Source organism: Sinocyclocheilus anshuiensis, unplaced genomic scaffold (genome assembly GCF_001515605.1).
Source record: "Sinocyclocheilus anshuiensis isolate Anshui unplaced genomic scaffold, SAMN03320099.WGS_v1.1 scaffold1038, whole genome shotgun sequence".
Lineage (NCBI taxonomy): Eukaryota > Metazoa > Chordata > Actinopteri > Cypriniformes > Cyprinidae > Sinocyclocheilus > Sinocyclocheilus anshuiensis.
The window spans coordinates 86,434-106,880 of NW_015536540.1; the positions used below are offsets into that span (position 1 = coordinate 86,434).

General features: G+C 37.7%; 3 protein-coding genes and 1 long non-coding RNA gene across 5 annotated transcripts; 3 read left to right on the plus strand and 1 right to left on the minus strand.

Annotated features, from left to right (window-relative positions):
• Window positions 1-1,148: 1,148 nt before the first annotated feature.
• On the minus strand, window positions 1,149-6,873 carry LOC107696895 (peptide-N(4)-(N-acetyl-beta-glucosaminyl)asparagine amidase-like). Its single transcript, XM_016497468.1, has 11 exons — window positions 6,691-6,873; window positions 6,317-6,431; window positions 5,685-5,924; window positions 5,293-5,455; window positions 4,731-4,950; window positions 3,303-3,424; window positions 2,969-3,225; window positions 2,693-2,869; window positions 2,370-2,558; window positions 1,524-1,701; window positions 1,149-1,358 (listed from the first exon to the last, which is right to left on the minus strand). Exons 1-11 carry the CDS (start codon window positions 6,789-6,791, stop codon window positions 1,183-1,185), a joined length of 1,938 nt encoding a protein of 645 aa, XP_016352954.1. The 5' UTR covers window positions 6,792-6,873; the 3' UTR covers window positions 1,149-1,182.
• Window positions 6,874-8,004: 1,131 nt separating this feature from the next.
• nutf2l (nuclear transport factor 2, like) lies at window positions 8,005-10,004 on the plus strand. Of its 2 annotated transcripts, none has more exons than XM_016497842.1 (5): window positions 8,005-8,107; window positions 8,242-8,398; window positions 8,548-8,619; window positions 8,706-8,804; window positions 9,632-10,004. In XM_016497842.1, the coding sequence occupies exons 2-5, from the start codon at window positions 8,300-8,302 to the stop codon at window positions 9,746-9,748; spliced, it is 387 nt and encodes a 128-aa protein (XP_016353328.1). In that variant the 5' UTR covers window positions 8,005-8,107; window positions 8,242-8,299; the 3' UTR covers window positions 9,749-10,004. The 2 variants fall into 2 exon arrangements, with proteins under 2 accessions (XP_016353328.1, XP_016353337.1); XM_016497851.1 differs by having other exon boundaries at window positions 8,021-8,107; window positions 8,229-8,398.
• Window positions 10,005-11,738: 1,734 nt separating this feature from the next.
• On the plus strand, window positions 11,739-18,770 carry LOC107696903 (ADNP homeobox protein 2-like). The gene is made up of 4 exons (XM_016497475.1): window positions 11,739-11,966; window positions 14,851-14,968; window positions 15,102-15,194; window positions 15,311-18,770. The coding sequence occupies exons 2-4, from the start codon at window positions 14,861-14,863 to the stop codon at window positions 17,900-17,902; spliced, it is 2,793 nt and encodes a 930-aa protein (XP_016352961.1). The 5' UTR covers window positions 11,739-11,966; window positions 14,851-14,860; the 3' UTR covers window positions 17,903-18,770.
• A 1,175-nt stretch (window positions 18,771-19,945) lies between these two features.
• On the plus strand, window positions 19,946-20,441 carry LOC107697182 (uncharacterized). Its single transcript, XR_001635167.1, has 3 exons — window positions 19,946-20,067; window positions 20,154-20,201; window positions 20,305-20,441. It is a non-coding gene; the product is annotated as an uncharacterized LOC107697182 (long non-coding RNA).
• Window positions 20,442-20,447: the final 6 nt, after the last annotated feature.

Here is a 20,447-nt window from a genome sequence, read left to right on the forward strand (position 1 = left end):
CAGTTAGTTCTGGTCCTTTAATCTGATTAGCGAAGCAGCATTCCAAGAATAATATTAAGTGTAACATCACTCCGCTTGTCTGTGATTGTAGTGATCCACACACCAGCCGTCAGTCTGTGCATTGATCCTGCTATTTTCATTACAGAAGAGTGTTATTTTTTTTTGCATTACTTATAATTGTTTGAGAAAATAGATTTTTCATTACAGTGGGCGTACTTAACATCACAAACTGTGCTTCTAGATTAAATCAAATGAGTAGACAACTGTATCTTTTATGTAATGCATAGTTCACCTAGAAATGAAAATGTACTCACCCCCAGGTCATCCAAGATGTAGATGAATTTTTTTCCTCCGCACAGATTTGGAGAAGTTTAACATTATATCACTTGCTCACTACTTGATCTGGCATTTTGTCCAGAAGCAGCGGTGGATCCGTTTCTTACAAATGCGACTTTTCTTAAGACGTTAATTGATGGACTGGAGAAGTTTAACATTATATCACTTGCTCACTACTTGATCTGGCATTTTGTCCAGAAGCAGCGGTGGATCAGTTTCTTACAAATGCGACTTTTCTTAAGACGTTAATTGATGGACTGGAGTCGTGTGGATTATTGCGATTTGTTTTTTTATCAGTTGTTTGGACTCTCATTCTGACGGCACCCATTCACCGCAGGGGTGAGTAAGTGAGTAAGTTACTGGTGAGTAAGTGATGTGAAGCTAAATTACTCCAAATTCGTTCCAAAGAAGAAAAACTCATCTACATCTTGGATGCCCAAGGGTGAGTACATTTTTAGAATATTTTATTTTGGGGTTAACTGTTCCCTTAAGTAGTCCAACTGTAATGTGGTAAAAAGTTCAAGCACAACTGAAGAATTAAATAATTTAATGTCTGGCTAAAAGGTCATATCATTACACTTATGAACAGGAAAGGATGATGCACAGTCAGTTTTAAAATGATGCCTAAAACTCAATAAAATGCCCGATTTTACATTTCCAAGTTTAGTCACATCACATTTATTTGACGTTACAATAAAACAGTTCAATTTTCAGAACCGACCAGCTAGCCAGAGTAATTTACAGTCAAATATTTCTGAAAGGAAAGTAAAAACTTACTTTTGATGAAACATTTCCTCAGTATTTCACATGTGTACTTGCAAGAGATGTATACATGCTAATCTCTCATCAAGACTCATCCATTTCAACCAAGATTTCAAATAAAACTTTCTCCGTGTCTTTTAAACTCTGTCTGAAGAGCTGAGCGTGTTGCCATGACACTTCACCCTCTCCTCCTGTGAGCTCCGCCTCCACAATCAGCTCTTTGCCTCCGGACAGACTTGAAGAGGAGTGCAGTTCACCATCTGTGAAAACAAACGGATTACTAATATTATAATCAGGCTTAATTACTGGCAATCATGTTACATTTAAAAACCCATTTCAGAAATGAGCTCTTGAAGCTCAGACAGCAGTGATTCAACCTGATACACAAAGCACAGAGCTGATGCATCAAACAGTGAGACTCATACCTCCAGGGAACTCTATGGTGGTCTCGGCGGAGCGTAAACTCCAACGCACGCTGCCTGAATGGAAGGTCTGGCTGAAGGCTCGGACCGAAGCAGACTTTATCTTCAGTCCTACTGGAGCACAGTTAAATTTCCAGCTTATCCTCCCAAAGGAAGAGCCCTCTGTTCGTGCCAAATACACCTACAATCACAGAACCAGCGCTGTAAGTACTGCATTTAAACCCAAATAAATACGTTTAAGAGGGCAATGGCTAATATGGTAGAAAGGCCTACAAGTAGAAATGCACCAATGCTGGTACGATAGGTCGATACTGACTTTCATTTAATGGCTATTCAAAACTTTAGGGTCAGTAAGATTTTAATACTTTTATTCAGCAAAGACAAAATTACTTTCATTATAAGTTAAAAGTGATAGTAAAGACATTTATAATGTTGCAAAATTGCTATTTCCAATAAATAATGTTCCTTTGAGCGTTCTATTCATTAAAGAACATTCTTTCAGCGTTCTTTCAAAAACATTAAATTTTAACAACCCCAAACTTTTGAACGGTAGCGTATAATAAATCTATTTTACTCTGCCAAAGAGAGACAATTAAAACACATCATGAATTTATAGAAAACAAAAGTATACAACTAAACAAATGATGCTACCAGATTGAACAGTATTATAAAATTATAATGAATTAAAATTAAAATATAAAAAAAGAAAAGAAATAAACATTAGCATTAAATATGCCATTTATTTAAAAAAATAAGTAGAATTAGACATAAAACAAAATTGATCACTAATATTGGTTATATAAGAAAAGGTATTTTCTACAAAAAAATACACAGCTAAAAGAAACAAACCATCTGCCAGTCAATCTCTTCTTTCCTGTACATATTTTCTGTCCTCCAAGCACCTCTCTGCCATCCTGGGATAGTCTCTTGGCCATTGCTCAGTCTGAAGTAAGAGTTTTTGGTCACATTATAGCAAATGTGGAACAACTTGTTTTGCTTTTCAGATTCTGAAGGAATGAAGACACGTTCCTGTCCATCCTGGGAGAAAACATACATAAAAGGTAAGTTAATATACACACACACACACACACACACAAACTAAACTAGATATATATATATCTCACTCCAATGGCATAATCAGTAAAAATGAGTTCTATAGACAAGCATCTCACCCCTTTAGTGTCACTTGGCCCAGACTCCCCTCGAGCCACCCTCCAAGCCAGAGATCCTGAGACGCGACCTCCCAGCTCTCCAGATGTAGGAGTCTTTGGAGAAATAAACTCTACCAGCTCCACCAGCAGTCTTTTCAACAGCTGCTGCTTCCTCTCTGCTCCTAGAGACTGCTGCCTCTACAGGTGTGAAGTGGTAATGACAGTCAGATTAATTTGTTTGAGGCAATAATGAAAAGAGCTGCACTTTGGATGAGTACATGAAAATGAGAAACGTACCGTAGCGTTGAGACCGTTAAGCGTAGGCAGCAGCCATGTCTCCTGAATCTGTGTGCGTCTGGAAAGGACCTCTGGGTGTTTACAGGAGTACCTCCATGTCACATCCACAACCTGGTCCTTAGCGAATGCCAGGATGTAGGAGAGTTTCTTCCCCCAGCCGACTTCATACAGGAGGGGTTTATCGCATGTGTTTTCACAAGGGTCACAGTGTAGCCATCGATGCTGCGACTGAGAATACACCTCCGTCCACACGTGATCTAAAAGCAAGACCAAACTGAGCGTTTCTATTCACAAATTATATCATTGTGGTACAGTAATGCTGTAAGATTTGTACCTGTGCTGTCCCAGATGTATCTGGCCTCAAGGCCTAAAGCTCGGCAGAGCAGCGTGAAACAGTTGGCCCATTCCCCACAACGCCCTCTTCTGGTCTCCAGAAGCTTCTCTGTGTGATTGTACCTGGGAAAGGAAAAAAAGTCAATTTGTAACTGACATGAATAACAATGCTCTTTCACAGCAATGTCATATGGACTACTGTTGTGGTATTATTGTCCTTTTGTCCGAAACTGGATACAGGAACAAGAAAGAAAGTCATACAGGTTTGAAGTGACATAAGGGTGAGTAAATGATGACAACATTTTTGGATGAACTACTTCAACAGGGGTAATACAGAATAAAATTGTATAACATTCCATACAGGTTAATGAACCTTCAAAATGTGTACTACATTAAAGGGATAGTTCACCCAAAAATGAAAATTTGATGTTTATCTGCTTACCCCCAGGGCATCCAAGATGTAGGTGACTTTGTTTCTTCAGTAGAACACAAACGAAGATTTTTAACTCAAACCGTTGCAGTCTGTCAGTCTTATAATGGAGGTGAATGGGAATCACGGCTTTGAGAGTCACAAAAACATACACAAACAAAACCAAATTAAACCCTGCGGCTCATGACGATACATTTATGTGTAAAGACACTAAACGATCGGTCTGTGCAAGAAACTGAACAGTATTTATATTGTTTTTTACCTCGGATTCAGACTTAAGTGCATTACCGCCACCTATCTCTCAAATGGACCATTGACTATCTCAGGGCTGCCCAAACTCGGTCTCCCCAATTAAACACACCTGAACCAGCTAATCAAGCTCTTACTAGGCATACTAGAAACTTAAAGGCAGGTGTGTTGAGGCAAGTTGGAGCTAAACTCTGCAGGACACCGGCCCTCCAGGACCGAGTTTGAGCAGCCCTGCTCTATCTACAGTCTCAATTAGGAGTGTCAATGGTCCATTTGAGAGATAGGTGGCGGTAATGCACTTATAAGACTGCGATCTGCCATAAAGCAAGAAGAAGAAGAAGAATACGACGACGCATCGGCTGTTGAGAACGCACTCAGGACAGTTCGGACATTGCGGTGAATCGGAGGTAAAAAACTATATAAATACTGTTCAGGTTCTTGCACAGACCGATCGTTTCGTGTCTTTATGCATCAATGCATCGTCACGAGCCGCAGGGTTTAATTTGTATTTTGTATTAATGTGTATGTTTTTTTGACTCTCAAAGCCGTGATTCCCATTCACTTCATTATAAGACTGACAGACTGCAACGGTTTGAGTTAAAAATCTTCGTTTGTGTGTTCTACTGAAGAAACAGTCACCTACATCTTGGATGCCCTGGGGGTAAGCAGATAAACATCAAATTTTCATTTTTGGGTGAACTATCCTTTTAACAGTGCAACTTGCTGATAGTAATGAAAAAGCTGATGTACCTTGGGAATCTAGTAGAGAGTTGGCAGGTGTGACAATAGTGGTTTTCTACACGGCCTGCATCCCAGCGTAGGTCATCATTTGAGGGGGGGAGGGATCCGGAAGGCTGGGTTGCACCTCCACATCGGCTACATGGCAGATTGTCCACCCAAGAAAAGAAGTCCCCTTTGAACCACTGCAACAGCTCTAGAACTAACATGTCTTCCTCACCTAGATTACATGCTGAGAGTGAAACACAACACACAAACATGAGTCTGGAGTCTTCATTTCATCCAAGTTTAAACATATTTTTCAAAATGTCTTTGTAAAAAAACTTTTAAATGAGGGAAAGGAATTCAGCAGTCATTACTCCAGTTTTCAGGGTCACATGATCCTTATTAATGTTGAAAATACTATGTGTTTTTACTGTCACTTTTGATCAATTTAATGCCTCCTTGATAAATAAACCATATATTTAAAATAGTTATATTTTTTAATTTTCTTAAAATTATATTCTAACGAATATCAAAATGTACTTATATTAAACTATCAAACTGATGTAAAATGATATGATGTCTTGCTAACCTGGTTCCACATCCTTGGCTTGTTTCAAGCGTTCTTCAGCTCTAGATCTGAGCAGTTCATGAGGTATGCAGTTCAGAGCCTTCTGCTGCAACTCAGGGCTCTCGTATATCAACACATGCTGGAAGTTTGACTGCAGAGTCTTAAGAAATGTCACGCGGCTCGACTAATATACCAGAAGGGAAAGGAGAAAGGAGAAAAAAAAAAGTATAAAAATGCTAGAACCAAACAATTTATTTTCCACGATTAATTTTGCCGTTTTAACTGGTAGTGCGGAAAGCTTCAGCTATAAACAGAAAATCAAATTTATGATATCATCCTTAAAAAGAACACGAAAAAGGGACAGAGGGAAACCGAAATAGAACCGAGAATTAGGAAGAAAAAAAGAGACTCACTGTGAATGGCAGAGCAGCTGGTGCAGGTGTAGGGACAGCGGAGGAAGAAGAAGCAGAGCCTGCAGAAGAAGCGGAGGGCAGTGGTGGTGGAGGAGGACTTGGAGGAACTCTGGCACTTTGTTGGCTGGATGCAGCTTTACTAGCACCAAGTCTCTGGTCCCTTTCTGCGGCAATTGTCTCCCGCACCTGCCTCAGCCTCTCCACAGATGCAGACTTCGGAAACACCAGGTGGGTTTCAGCCTAACGTGGACATGTACAAAAAGCAAATCTGACATGTTATGATGTTTTTAAGCCATAAAGGTCTATCTATCTGTGTGTGTGTGTACAGGTGCATCTCAATAAATTAGAATGTCATGGAAAAGTTCATTTATTTCAGTAATTCAACTCAAATTGTAAAACTAGTGTATTAAATAAATTCAGTGCACACAGACTGAAGTAGTTTAAGTCTTTGGTTCTTTTAATTGTGATGATTTTGGCTCACATTTAACAAAAACCCACCAATTCACTATCTCAACAAATTAGAATACTTCATAAGACCAATAAAAAAACATTTTTAGTGAATTGTTGGCCACGACATTCTAATTTATTGAGATGCACCTGTATGTACACATGGTCATATGCAGGGCACCAACCTCTTCAAATCCCATCTCAAAGAGACATTCAACGGCTCCTTTCACAGGTAGAAGCTTGGTGGAAAATGTTGGATTTCCGATACGGATTGATTTGTATTTATCTTCATTTGGGTTTCTACAAAAAACATACATACACAAGATCAAACTAGAAACTGAAATAATGCTAATGCGATAGAAATCACACGTAGCGTAGAGATGGCGTACAATATTATTAATGTAGAAAAATGAATTACAAAAAACAAGATGGTTGTACAGTATGCTGTCAGATGGACAGTATACCTAACGTTACATACAGAAGAGACTGTCATTTCCAATCATCAGGCGGAACAACATTCCACCCGGCACTCTGAATGTCTCCGGAACAACTCACTTACCTAAGAATATTGTCCGCGTATGTAATGAGCAATTTAGAAACATCCAAAAACACTTCTGTGGGATTTTCCCACAAAGCAGTGACTCCTTGAGACCCAGACATGATTATACATGTAACTTCTACAGCAAATACATCCGTGAGATAACACGTAACCTACTTCTACTCAAAGTTGCGAATTCATAGCTGTCCGTTCTGTGCCTGGTACATATGTTCCAGGAAGATATATTGTCATTGTTCATTTGTTGTATAATTTTCATATAACTGTAAAATATACAAATGACTTGAAACATATTTTAGAAAAATGTTTTGACACAGCTGAGCATAGATAATATGAAATCAGCTGAAATCATAGATGGACAGGCGATCCCAGAGCCCTAAACAAGCGACTTTAGAAAATGACGGCATGATAAAAGTCTTTTAAAAGTCCTTACCGATCACATCAACCAAAATGTTATGCGTCTGCTATTTTATAATAATTTGATTAATTTGCTTTTGTTACAATGTGTTTGACATCAAAACACAAGATAAGGCGTACATCGCACGTGAAAGAAATATAATATATTATACAATGTGTCAAAATTGTATACTGCTCTAAAAATAAAATGTTTTTAAAAAATATATAAAATATTGCTATAGCTAAAAATACAAAACAAACAGAGAGAGAATAAAAATGAAATACACAGTAAAATCTAAGACTTAACTGTGCAGCTGTGCTTGTGCAAATAAAATACGCAGCTATATAGATGTGTATGAGCAAAAGAATGAACGGATAGACATTAAATTGTGTATATGTGTGAACTACTGAATAGACATTAATGGATAGGTACAATAATGAATAGAAGATTTAATAATAATGATACACGCCCTGTTTGTTTGTTTGTTTGTTTTGCTGTTACATTCATAAATAATGCTCTAATATTGTTTGAGATTTAAAAAAATGAGTTCGAAAAAAGTCTGAGGGCAGACCATTTAATTTAATGTGTAAATCCATTTGTTGTTGTACGTCTATTATTAATTTTATATTACTATGAAGTGAAGTGAAATATTTACTCGGTTTTTAAGTTGTATTAATATACTTTTTGTTTGCATGACTTAAAATAATGTATACTTCATCAAACTGTAAAGTGCTGTTCTTTTTATTGTGAATTAACATTTGTCTTTTGTCTGTTTAGGTTCATAATTGTTATTTAAAAAAAAAAAAAAAAAAAAAAATCTTAGCAAGCATCGATTGTGCATTCATTTCGTATGGCCAAAAAAATCGTCCAGTTTGCCAACATCTGAATCTGTTTCGCCTAACGTACTCTCCTAAAAGCTGATCTCAGATCTGCCGGTAACTCGCTGCTTCTTTTTCCGGCCAATAAGGCGCGAAGTTACTCAGCCCGGGTAGCTTTGCCATCATCACATTGAGGTGGTCATTTGTAAGTTTAAAAATAATATTTACAGCACGTCATTATAAAACACGACATTATCCAGAATACGTATTTAATGATATAGTCGTACACGTTCGTTTAACTTTGTGATCAAACTGTTAATTCCCAGTGTTTGTTTGCAGATTCGGCTACACGTGGTCTTTTCAAACTTGCACAGGATCTTTCATACGGCGAAAAACAATGGCAGAAAAACCGATTTGGGAGCAAATCGGCAGTGGATTCGTGCAACACTATTATCAGCAGTTTGACACAGACCGCGTGAAGCTCGCAGACCTGTATGTAAGTGGATTATTGCGAGACGAGTGTCGTTGTGTTGTTTTGATCTGTCTGTATTGTGTTTTAGCTGTAGAATATTGTGTTTATTGTTTTTAACACCCCATATTTTATGCCTGTATATCTGATTATGATATTACCTTTTTCTTCTCTAGACCGATGCTTCCTGTTTGACGTGGGAAGGAGAGGGATTTCAAGGGAAGAATGCAATCATGACCAAATTAAGTGTAAGTTAGCTTATTTCACACCTGTCATTGCTGTCATATACACATTGTCTTCCTAAATACATCTAACAGAATGTGTCTGTTTGCAGAGCCTTCCCTTTCAGACCATTCAGCACAGCATCACCGCTCAGGACCATCACCCCACTCCAGACAGCTGTGTCATGAGTATGGTCATGGGCCAGCTCAAAGTAAGACTGCATTTATTAAAACAGTTCTGTTTCATCAGACAGCTGTCTGAAATTGTTGATTTATGCAGTTTTGTTCAAAGAAAATTATATCTGTGCTGTTATATGTCTTAAAGGAATAGTTCATCCAAAAATGAAAATCTCCTGAAAATGTACTCCCCCTCAGGCCATCTAAAATGTAGATGCGTTTGTTTCTTCATCAGAACAGATTTGGAGAAATTTAGCTTGACATCACTTGCTCACCAGTGGATTGTCTGCAGTGAATGGGTGCCGTCAGAATGAGAGTCCAAACAGCTGATAAAAACATTACAATAATAGTCCTCTATCCACAATATTGCTTTCTCCAGTGAATAAATTGTATTAAATTATGTACAGATCAAGCACTGTTTACAAGTACAAAATTGTTCTAAACAAATATATTTTTGTGGGTTTTGCTGTGAGAGGACAACAGTGGATGGACTTTTTCTCTAGAGGAAACGTTATTATTGATTATGGACTGCTATTTTGGCCAGAAGCAACAGTTTCAAGTTAAAATTTCTCAGACATAAATTGATTGACAAAAGAATTACTTGTGGATTATCGTAATGTGTTTTATCAGCTTTGGACTGTCATACTGACGGCACCCATTCACTGCTGTAGATCCATTGGTGAGCAAGTGATGTAATGTTAAATTTCTGCAAATCTGTTCTGATGACTAAAAATCATCTACATCTTTGATGGCCAAGGGTTGAGTAAATTTTCAGCAACTTGTTATGTCTGGGTGAGCTACTCCTTTTAATATGACTGTAAAATATCACAAACATTAATATTGTTTTTGTATATTTTTACAGGCTGATCAAGACCAAGTTATGGGCTTTCAGCAAGTTTTCTTGCTGAAGAATGTAGATAACAAATGGGTCTGCACCAATGACATGTTCCGATTAGCTCTTCATAACTTTGGAGCATAGTATGTATAGTATTTACAGTCCATGCAACTTTTGTATCTGGAGTATGGTTTCCCGTTTCATACTCCAAACTGATTTCGACCTATTTTGCCAAGGATCTTGAAGGTTCATGATCATCTCCAGATAAGAAAAAGACATGTTAAAAACAAGTGATTATAATAATCATAATTTGTATGTTGTGGCATGCACTGTTTGAAAATAACTTGAGTTTGATGATAAATCTCATGTTAGTACAACCCATCTTTGATTTCCTATGCTTCATTCTTTGGTAAAATGCCTTTGCTACTGATTTATGATTTATTATTTTATCTAAATAATAAAACCAGATTTTACATTAGTGAAACAATCAAGACCAAGATAAAAGTATGAGTACTATTAGAAAATGACATCGGGGAAAGAAAAACATTGGTGTCAGATGCCCCAATTAGTTTGTACAGGCATGACTGTATTTACCTCAGAGGGTCATTTAAGTTCATTCAAATACATTTCTTCCACTGCAGACAAAAACATCTGTTAATCAAATAGTTCTGGTAATGGGGGCTGATTGGTCAATACAGTATAGTCAAGAGAAGTGGTTTATTGTCATTTCTGTGTTGTCTGCCAGAGGAATAAACTAAATGCAGTGTCTGTGGAAACATTTTACATACAACAGTCTCAAGACCAACAATTTCAATTTCAAATACAGATACACTACAAAGTGTCTTTTCACCTAGCTGCTGTGTATATCACTGTACAGCACCCATAGAGGGCGTTTGTGTTTTGAGTTAAGTGGTCAGTTTGCGACATTTAGTTCAATTGTTCGTCAAATGTTTTGCAGAACTGTATTTTGATGCGCAACAAAATATGAAACCTCTTCACATGCTTGTATTCTCACGCTCAATCATATTAGTAAAAGTGAATGAAGCACGTGTAGTGTGGCTACGCCATTTTATTTATGGATTATGTTGTAGTGGAAGAATGACATTTGAATTTGCTTAACATTTAAATAAAAGTTTGCTTCCATAATTTAATCTACTAAGAAAAATCTAACTATTTGTTCTTCAAACAACGTTAGTTCATTTTCTAAAACACTAAAAATGAAAATTATATCGCGTCTAACATAAAATCGCACAACTTGCTAGGTTAGCACTATTGTAGCTACTAGGAAACCAAAAAATCCTCAAGATTTTCTAAGAAAGCCACTTTTCATCACCCATGGCCTGACAACCCTTAGATAACTACACACAAAATCTCCGATATAAAAAACAATTTGTGAACTAATTTAATAAAAAGGTGCAACATCGTTATGAAATGTACAACGCATGTTACGATGATCGCAATCATCATTTCAAACAATTTCGGGTCATTGAATAAAACAAATCCCATAATTGCTGAAATTTGCATTATTTATAAAAAATATTTACATTGGATTTTCTCGTAATTTAAAATTTTAAAAAGCGAACAAAATTGTTGTGATTAAACATTCAATAAAACAAAAAACTGCTTCACATGTATTGTCTAAGGTAACTTTTTGTCATACAGTAAAAAACACAAGTGAATTTCTAAAAAATTTCATGCACCTTCACTGCAAGTAGCTATAACCCGTTTTTTCATATGCCTTTGCTAGTGTAAATTACTTGTTACCCATTGGATGAAGACTAGTGGTGTGATATGACTTCAGCAACAAGACCCCTCCCATCATGTGCTGTTGCTCAGCAACCAGCTGACTGTTCAAGGTGCCATCTAGTGGCCACGGCCGTGAGTTACAAGTAAGTGCGCCCCCTCGTGACCAGACCACATCTAAGAAAATGCCTCATTATGATGAATATTTGAAAGACTGAAACTATAACCACAATACTAGGTCCTACTTAAAAGTTAGACATACCACCCCACGTGATTACCACTGAAAACCAGCAGGAGTGATGTATAAGAACGTTTTTCCATTTCAAGCGAACTTAAATGCGATTGGCCAGGCACGCAGTATGATAATTATGCCCTGACGTCACTTCCCAGTTGTTCAATGCGCCATTTTCTCGACTCCAAACGGCAAGCACAATAAATGAGTCCTACTTGCAAATATTAATAAATACTCTTTATTGCTGGTTTCCATAGTTGAGAGCGCAGAGTTATTGTTTCAACAGCCTACACCGCTTCCACATCTTCTCTCATCGGTTTTGGCAAGCACGCGGATTGGTGAAAGTAGCTAAATCCCCTCCCTGAGTCGGTGTGGCGCTGAAAAAAGGTAATGTCCTCACAATTAGATAGCAGTGGGCACATTAGCTTTTGCGTTCAGTTGTTGCGGGTTCGGTATGATCAGGAAGTAGAACGAAGCCCATTAGCCGAGAGCTGCGAAGGCATCACTGCGTTATTTCGAATCGCGCGTTCTTTGATAGAATCACTTGTTTTGCGATTTGAAATCATTCCTTTCGAGTTCTTATTGAGGTGGGGCGTTTGGTACGTTATATTTGGCTAGTTTAGAGTTACGTTAGACTATTGTTTCGAACATTTCGTGTGTTTTGGCGGGTGTGGATATGTTTGGTCAGCGGTCGCAGTTGATGCTTGCGATAAATAAATAATTACAGCTTGAATTAGACATGCATTTAGGCGCTCACAAGCTTTGATAATGTACATGTGTGCAGTCAGAAAGTGTTGCATTTGTTTGATGCAGGGCTAAGATGTGACATTTTGTGTCTTTTGTTCACAATATCTGTTATTCCAATGCTTACATTTAGCATGCAAATACAGCATGTCTGTTTCCAACATTGGCGAATAACCGAGTTGTAGAAATTACACGAGGGAGTTCTCCATGTGAGGCAGATGTATAATTTGCTGTAGTACTGAATTCATCAGATTGTGGTGTTATCATAATCACTGCACGTTCAACAGGCAAAGATGTGAATTAAGCACCTATGACCCATTAAGAACATTATAACCCCTTTCACAAAAAATTAAATAATTCAGTGTTACCTAAAGAAAATGAAGGACTGTTAATGTTCTTTTGCACTTTTTCAAGACAAATTTTCCCCCAAATTTTTATTAATGCCACAATTTTATAAATTTGAATAATTGAGTAATGGAGATGTCATAACCATCCAGGGTCAGAAATGAATCAGGTCAAAAGTGACAAACTTCCTTTGATATTTTATTTTTGATAAAACAGACAAGATTCATATTTTTTCAGAGTGAGAACAAATAATTTAAATAATTAAGTTGAATAAAGAATACATAGAAATCATAGGAAATTCTCTCTCACACACACACACACACACACACACACACACGTGAGAGGGAGAACATGTGTAACTTTCAGAAATGTTACTAAAAATGATAATGTTATTTTTGGGCTCAAATGTGACGGACATATTTTCATGAAATTCAAATGTATATTAAACTGCCAGAATTATGAATTATGAACATTGCTTTTTTTTGTTACCACAACTAGATATTTAGAGTGTGGTTTCATATACTGATATACCATTTAATTCACTAATACTAGTATGTTAATACTTTTAGTTGCATTTTGTAGCATAGAAATAGACATCGTTAAAACTCTGGAAACCTGTAAAAGAATATGTGCATGTATATAAATGAATGCAGTCGCAAACAAAATGTAATAATGTACACTAATGTAGCAGATTAGTGACTGCATTGTAATGTTTTGAGTTCATATAAAGAAATATTCCCATTTCTTGGACTGTTGTTTTGGCTTACTCTAAGGGTTTATGCAAGCGATTATCTCTAATTTTGATTTACTTAAGATTTAATAGTAGGGATGCACCGGAATGAAAATTCTTGGCCAAAGCCGAACAAAATGAAACACTGGGCCGAAGGTTGAATACCGAACACGGTTTTTCGCATTTTCCCCCCCATTTTGCCATTTTTTTTCTTCACCATTGCATAAATTAAATAGCCAAAACGTGCTTTAAAAATATTTGCTTCTTTTTGTTGACAACAGCAGATTTATAAATGGTTTTCATTACGAATTTGGAAAGACCTTTGTTGCACATATCACATTGTCACATGCCTTGTAAAAACTCATAAAAATGTTACTGAGCAACTGACGAGTAACACTATTTCAGCGCAGATTTTCCTCGCGCTTTGGACTTTGAACCCTGGCGCCTCGAGCTCGTGCAGCGCTGTTTGAATACATGCAATTCGTGCGTGTATTAGAAAACACAACGTTCTGCAGTTTATTTAATTGTTTAGGGGCATTTCGCGATTTCAGTCATCATACAGTAACCAGCAACAACCACCCTTTCCGCTTCTCATCGGAGACATGCGATGCAGTACTAAACAGTCTCTTAGCTGTCGGTGCTTGTAATGATTTCTGCGTCTTTCTCGGACAGCTTTAAATGCTTCCACACTGCCGACATGTTTGCTGCATTAGTGCGCGCCTCTATTTGACCGCGTCACGTCATTGTTCGTTACAATTTATTCGGTCTTTTCGCTTATTCAAACACCGAAAGAGCTTTTTTTTTTTTTGCTATTTTCGGCCGAATAATTTCGGTTGCTGAACATGCGGTGCATCCCTGTTTAATAGCAAGCGTTTTATGCTTTGTTCACGGGTGTTCACTCTTGATTTGTTAATTCAAATCTGAATTAAATGGCCAGGCTGTTACTTTAAAAGGAATGTATTTGGATCCATTGCTCAGACACTGTATTCAGTATCTGGTATATCTCTGTTGGTTTCCATGGTAATGATGTGGGTGTCAACATGATACCCAAAGATTTCCTACAAAAACTGAGAGTGGAAAGCTGCAAAGGTTTGGAATTTAGTATGGGCACTAGGGACATGTCCCTACCAATATCCAGAGACTACATTATTGTCTCTAGCAATAAATTTTACCAAACATTTGAATGGAAAGGTTTTGTTCATATTGAAGTTTGTGTTTTCTGTTCAGTCTGTAAAAACTAAAATGATGTGAGTCAGTGATGGCAAACAATTCCAATGTTTTTTTTTTCTGCGTGTCTGCGTGTAAAGTGTGACGTACACCTAAATATGCCACTGAACATTTATTCTAGTCTTGCATAATTGTTATATAATTTCAAGGCTGGTAAATAAATCAAAGTCAAAATCACAAAATAATGACATCATCCAAATGGAAACCAAAGTGATTCCCTTTCAGGTGTAGGACCATGTACCAGTTTCCAGTCAGAGGGTTGGAGAAGATCCGCAGAACAAGACGAAAAGTGAAAAACATTCTTGGAGAATTTGGACTTGAAGAATGTCTTAATTTGGGCCAGGTATGTTTGTTTTACAATGTACAAATAAAAATAAAATAGACTACAACTGAAATCCCATGTCCATGTGTATCAAAATAGCCTTTACTTAAAATGTCTTTACATTTGAAATATTATTTCTCTTTTTGTTTATCAGGAACTCCAGGAATTTTACCCAGGAGACAATGTTTTTGATGCCACAGACTGGCCCAGTTTATCTGATGGGTTTGAAGGACGGTGGAAAAAGAAGGTGAACTTTAAATGTTACTTTAGTAAATTAGTTTTGCTTTACTGAGCAAAAACTGTTTAAATAATGAGCATCTCTGAATATTGAGTGGCAACTAACCAAGCGTTTTCAATCCTTAGTGGAAATATCGGACACGAGGGTTGTGCTGCACCTTATGCGAGTTCTCTACAAGATCCTGGCATGCCTACAAAACCCATGTTCAGCGCTACCATGATGAAGAAGAGCGAGTTGTCAACAGGCACCTCAGATTATTCCACGTTGAGGACACAAAGTTAGAAACTCCGACTGTGCCGCAGCTGCCTCCAAGGGCTGTGAACGGCACCACGTTTCAGTGCCGAAGATGCCATATACAAGATACTCTTTTGTATAGTGTGAAAAAGCATGTTCTTCTTTATCACTACACTTCCACGTTGAATAAATATGCCGGGCAGAGATCGGAGCGGGAACTTGTGGCCCTAGGAGACAGGTCTCAGAAATTCTACTGCAAAAAGTGTTACGTATCAGCTGAGACATCCGAACACTTGCTGTATCATCTTCTGACTTCAGAAAAGCACAAAGAACTGGATGTTCATATTAGAGCTCTAATTTTTGAAACAGAAAGTACGAAACAGTACCCTGCTCTAGCACCAAAAACACAAAGCACTCCTGCTGTCTTCATGATGAAAGATCAGCCAGCGGTGACTTCTACACTTGCCGCTGGTGGAATTAAAGGACCGGAAAATGGTGGTTCTGCAGTCATTGCTGCCCCTGGAAGCAGCCAGGCGTTTCTCCCAACTCAAGCTTCTGCTCTGGTTCAACTTGCAAGCGCTGAGGCTAAGGGTTTACTGAGACCTGGAGTCCCACTGGCTTTTCAGAACACCCAAATTACCAGACCTGCCGTGCCTCCTTCTCCTAGCGGCATTCCTCCCAACCAGGTGTCTGTCAGAGTAGGTCTACCTAGTCAGTCACAACTGCAACCCGTTTCCCGCCAAATTGTCTTACCGCCAGGTGTTCGCCTTAATGTACCTGCTGTTAGGCCACCGGCACCTCAGTCCCTCGCTGCTAATCCAAGAATGCCCGTAAATCAACCTGCTTCTGGAGGCACCATGATAACCTCTCAATCACTTCTGAGCCATTTGGTCCCCACTGGCAACAAAGTTGACGGCTTGCCCACCTACACTCTTGCACCTTTGCAGGTTCTATCGGTCCAAGGAAATAACTCCCAAGGAATCAGCAAACCACCCATGCAGGCATCCCAGAACAACCTACCTGTTCAGCAAAACAAACTAAACACCTCATTGCCGGCCCCCAAGCAAACCAAGAAGTGGATCACATGTCCTATTTGTAATGAACTCTTCCCATCTGATATCTACGAGTCCCATCCAGAAGTTCACAAAGAGGCAGCTAAAATGCCCAAGGTTGGTCTAGCTGCTCGTGCTCCATTTTTGAAGAAGATGCCAGACAAGACGGTGAAATGCCTGACATGCAAGATCTTGATTTCAGAAAAGGGAGTCTTTGAACACCTGCTTCATGGCATGAACTGCTTGTTCTGTTCGGGGCTCTTCTACTCCATCAAGCAGCTTGTTGAGCACATCCAGATGGAACATAATGTGAACCGAAAGAGCAACTGTGACTTCATGAGGCGTGAATACCGACTCTATACTGATGATTCGGGGAATCTGCTTTTCCCTTACTTCGACATCAGGACCACGGCGCCTAAACTAATTATGGGTGAGAAGGAGCTCAATCTCGCGTTGGTCACAAGCTCCCTCGATCTGATTTTTGTGAAGATGTTGCCCAACAATCCTCTGGCTGTTGACAAGCTGTCCACACCATGCAACATGCCCACACCCAATCCTGACAGCACTGAGTGCCCCTTCTGCTCGGAGAAGCTTCTGAACAAACAATTCTATCAAATGCACCTCAAAGAGAAGCATTTCATTGTGCCCACTCTGCATGCTATACTTAAAACCCCATCATACCGATGCCTCTACTGTGGTGGTGTGTACACTGGGAAAACCACCACCAAGGCCATCATTGTCCACTTGGCTAAATGCCGAAGTGCACCGAAGAGTCTCAAGGATAGTGATAAACTGAATTTAGGATTAGCTGTTACTCCTAGAGCAAACCGAGCAGTTGTATCATACCCAGCTCATCCAAAACAAATCACTGGTCCAACCCCAACTCCAGTTCAAGCCTCTGTTCCTGCTACACAGCCACCAGAAACAGAAGCAGAGATGCAGAGCAAGTTGCGTCTGGAAATAGCCTTCAAGGAAGCTATGGAGGCGAATAGGAAAGAGCGGGAGGAACGGTTGGCAAGGAAGAGGAAACTTGAGCGAGATAGGCTGGCTGGTCTGACTGTCCCCTCGCCTGAAGTAGTAATCGATCCTTCCGTACAATTAGCATTGGATCCTACCGGAATGGAGTTGTCCACCTTTGAAGAACGTCGTGAGTTTATCAATAAGTACTTTAATACACAGCCTTACCCGCTCAAGAAGGAGATCGTTGCCCTGAGTAGCCGCTTGCTGCTTAACAAAACTGACATTGCTTGCCAGATTGGCTCAAAGCGTACCAGATGTATGAAAAACATTCAGAAAACTAAGGCTGTGGTGCTTTTAGGCTTCAATATGGCAGAGCTGATGAAATTGAAGCATAATCTCTACATCCCAGAGATTGAGCCGGAGAAGTTGACCACCGTGACGGACACAGAAATGGAGGACCTCCAAGAGTAGCTTCACATTAGTAATAAAGACGAGGAGGACTTGAAAGCAAATTGTACTGAGAGCGTAAACCGCTACGTGTTCCTTGAAACAATGCAAAATATGTTCCATTCTCACCGAAACTAGTGTTTAAACTGTTAGCCAAGTAGAACTTGAGATATTGAAACAAGTGAAAATGTGTTTGATTTTTGGCTGCTGTTCATAAATGTGTGTTTGAGTAGATATGTTTTGTTTCATATTAACCATTTTAAAGCATACATCCATTACTTTTCACTGAGGCATCACTTCATGCAAGGCTCATGTCAAATTAGATGTTTGTAGACCATTTATTGTTCTAGGGTTGAAAATGTTTGTGTGAAAAATCCTTTTCATATTTGCCAAATGTCATAAACTATTTTTTGTGACATTCTCTATATATTTGTTGGAATGTTAGTTTATGAAGTTTTAGACTATGTATCTTTCTGTTAATCAATTCCATTGTTAAATTTCTATTTTGCTTGCCTTATACTTTTATAAATATGGTATATTCAAATTATTGTTTTGATCAGATTTTTTGTCAAAAAGGTTTTCTCTTGTAATATGAATGAATGCAGCTTACCTAAGTGACATCCTCTCAGCTGATACTTGCTAAAGTGTGGAGCTTTGCAGAGGAATTAGATTTGGTTGCAGTTCATTTTAATTGTATAATGATTGTAAGCATCAGGATATCTTGTAGACTCTTGAGTTCCTGTTTTATTTCCCCCTGTTCAGTATTAAATATAGTGAACAACAACATCTAAGCTTACAAAATGAAAGTTGTTTAAATAAATTAGAGCATATATACATACTTTCAAGTGCACTTCTTTCAGTTGTATGTTCATGTGTAGTAGTGGCCATTTTTCGAACCTCAAACTTAAATGTCATTGTCAGAGAACAAAATGTATCCGTTAACCAGTATGCAGTTTATTTAAACTAGTATTTAGTATTTATTTACAGTACAAAAATGGGGAAAATAAATGTAACTTTATTATTGTGATCATAGATCTTATTTGAAGATCTAAAGAACTAAAATGTTTTTAATATTTTAACACATTTGCTTGCTGACATTCTTCATGCTGCTAGTTAAATTTAAAGAGTATTCTGTCATAAGATATATGACTAAAAAAATCCTCTGGATTTTGACTAGTAAATATATAGGTTGTTAACGTTTACGTGTCCATAGAATTATTATTTTGTAATTTTAGATTAAAATGTATATAAATGTACACAGGAAAGTCTGCATCTTAAATCCTGATGTACATGTCTGCTCTGATATATCAAGATATAAAGAGCTTATTTGCAAACACAGATAACTCAGTTTTTTATTTTATTTCAAAAACCATGTTTTTTATTGTTATCATGGTTTTATTGTGTTAGCTGTATTTTTTAACCTAACCAAAATAACCCAACTGCCGTTTGAGATTAATTGGAATGCACAATGTGAAATGAAAATTCAAAATGAAAATTGTTAAAAACGGAGTTAGCGGTTTTTGCAAATGAACTCTTCATATACACTTTCCTTAATATATTAATACACCTAAAATGTTGAATTTGAAGACCATGGACACAATTTCTTTGAAGTGTTTCCATTTTTAATTACCTTTATGCTTTCTGAGGTTAATGTTAAATGGTCTTTAAAAGCATTTAAGATTTAAATGTTTAAATTTTACATTAATTTATAACACTTTTTTTGAAGTTATTATAAACATTGCACATTCTCTCAATTAAAATGATTTCACAATGGCTGAGTACATGGTAATTATAATAAAATAGCAAAGTATTTAGCCATAATACTTAAATATAATACAAGTAATATAAATACAAAAGTGAATATAATACAAATATGCTGTGCATATTTGTTTGTGATTATGGGCAAATAATAAGTGAGGCTGATTCATCTAATTTTTTAATGACTCTTTGAATACATTCTAATAGTGTAAACATTGAATTGAAGTATCTGTACATTTGACTGAAAGATTTCTATTTGTGGACTTCAGAGCGAAGCAGCTTTCTCCAATCCAGCAGAGGGCGATAATATCTGTACGCACTGTCCACTAGCCGACGTCGTTGCACTTGCAGTACTAAAACAGTAAACTGTTATATATCTAATAAACTCAGAACACACTAAGCTGCACGACAAGTTTAATTTAAATTGTGAGGTAAGGATTGCATTTGCATTTAAAGTTTTCTTTTTCTTTTTCATTGCTCTAATATTTCACTGAAGAAACCTGCTATTATTTTCTAGAATTCAGATCTAATTGCTAACGAGAAACCAACGTGTGAAATGTAAACAGTTAGTATCTCATCATATTTTATAACGTTTGAACAGTTTATTAACCCAATGCGTGCGGTTCTCAAGCAAATGAATTTGACAACAACCTCATGCGTCTTTTTAGAAGTGTGTTTGGACATCCATCAAAATGTCGTACATGCTCCCTCATCTTCACAATGGCTGGCAAGTGGACCAGGCTATTTTATCAGAGGAAGACCGTGTGATTGTTATACGATTTGGCCACGATTGGGACCCTACGTGTATGAA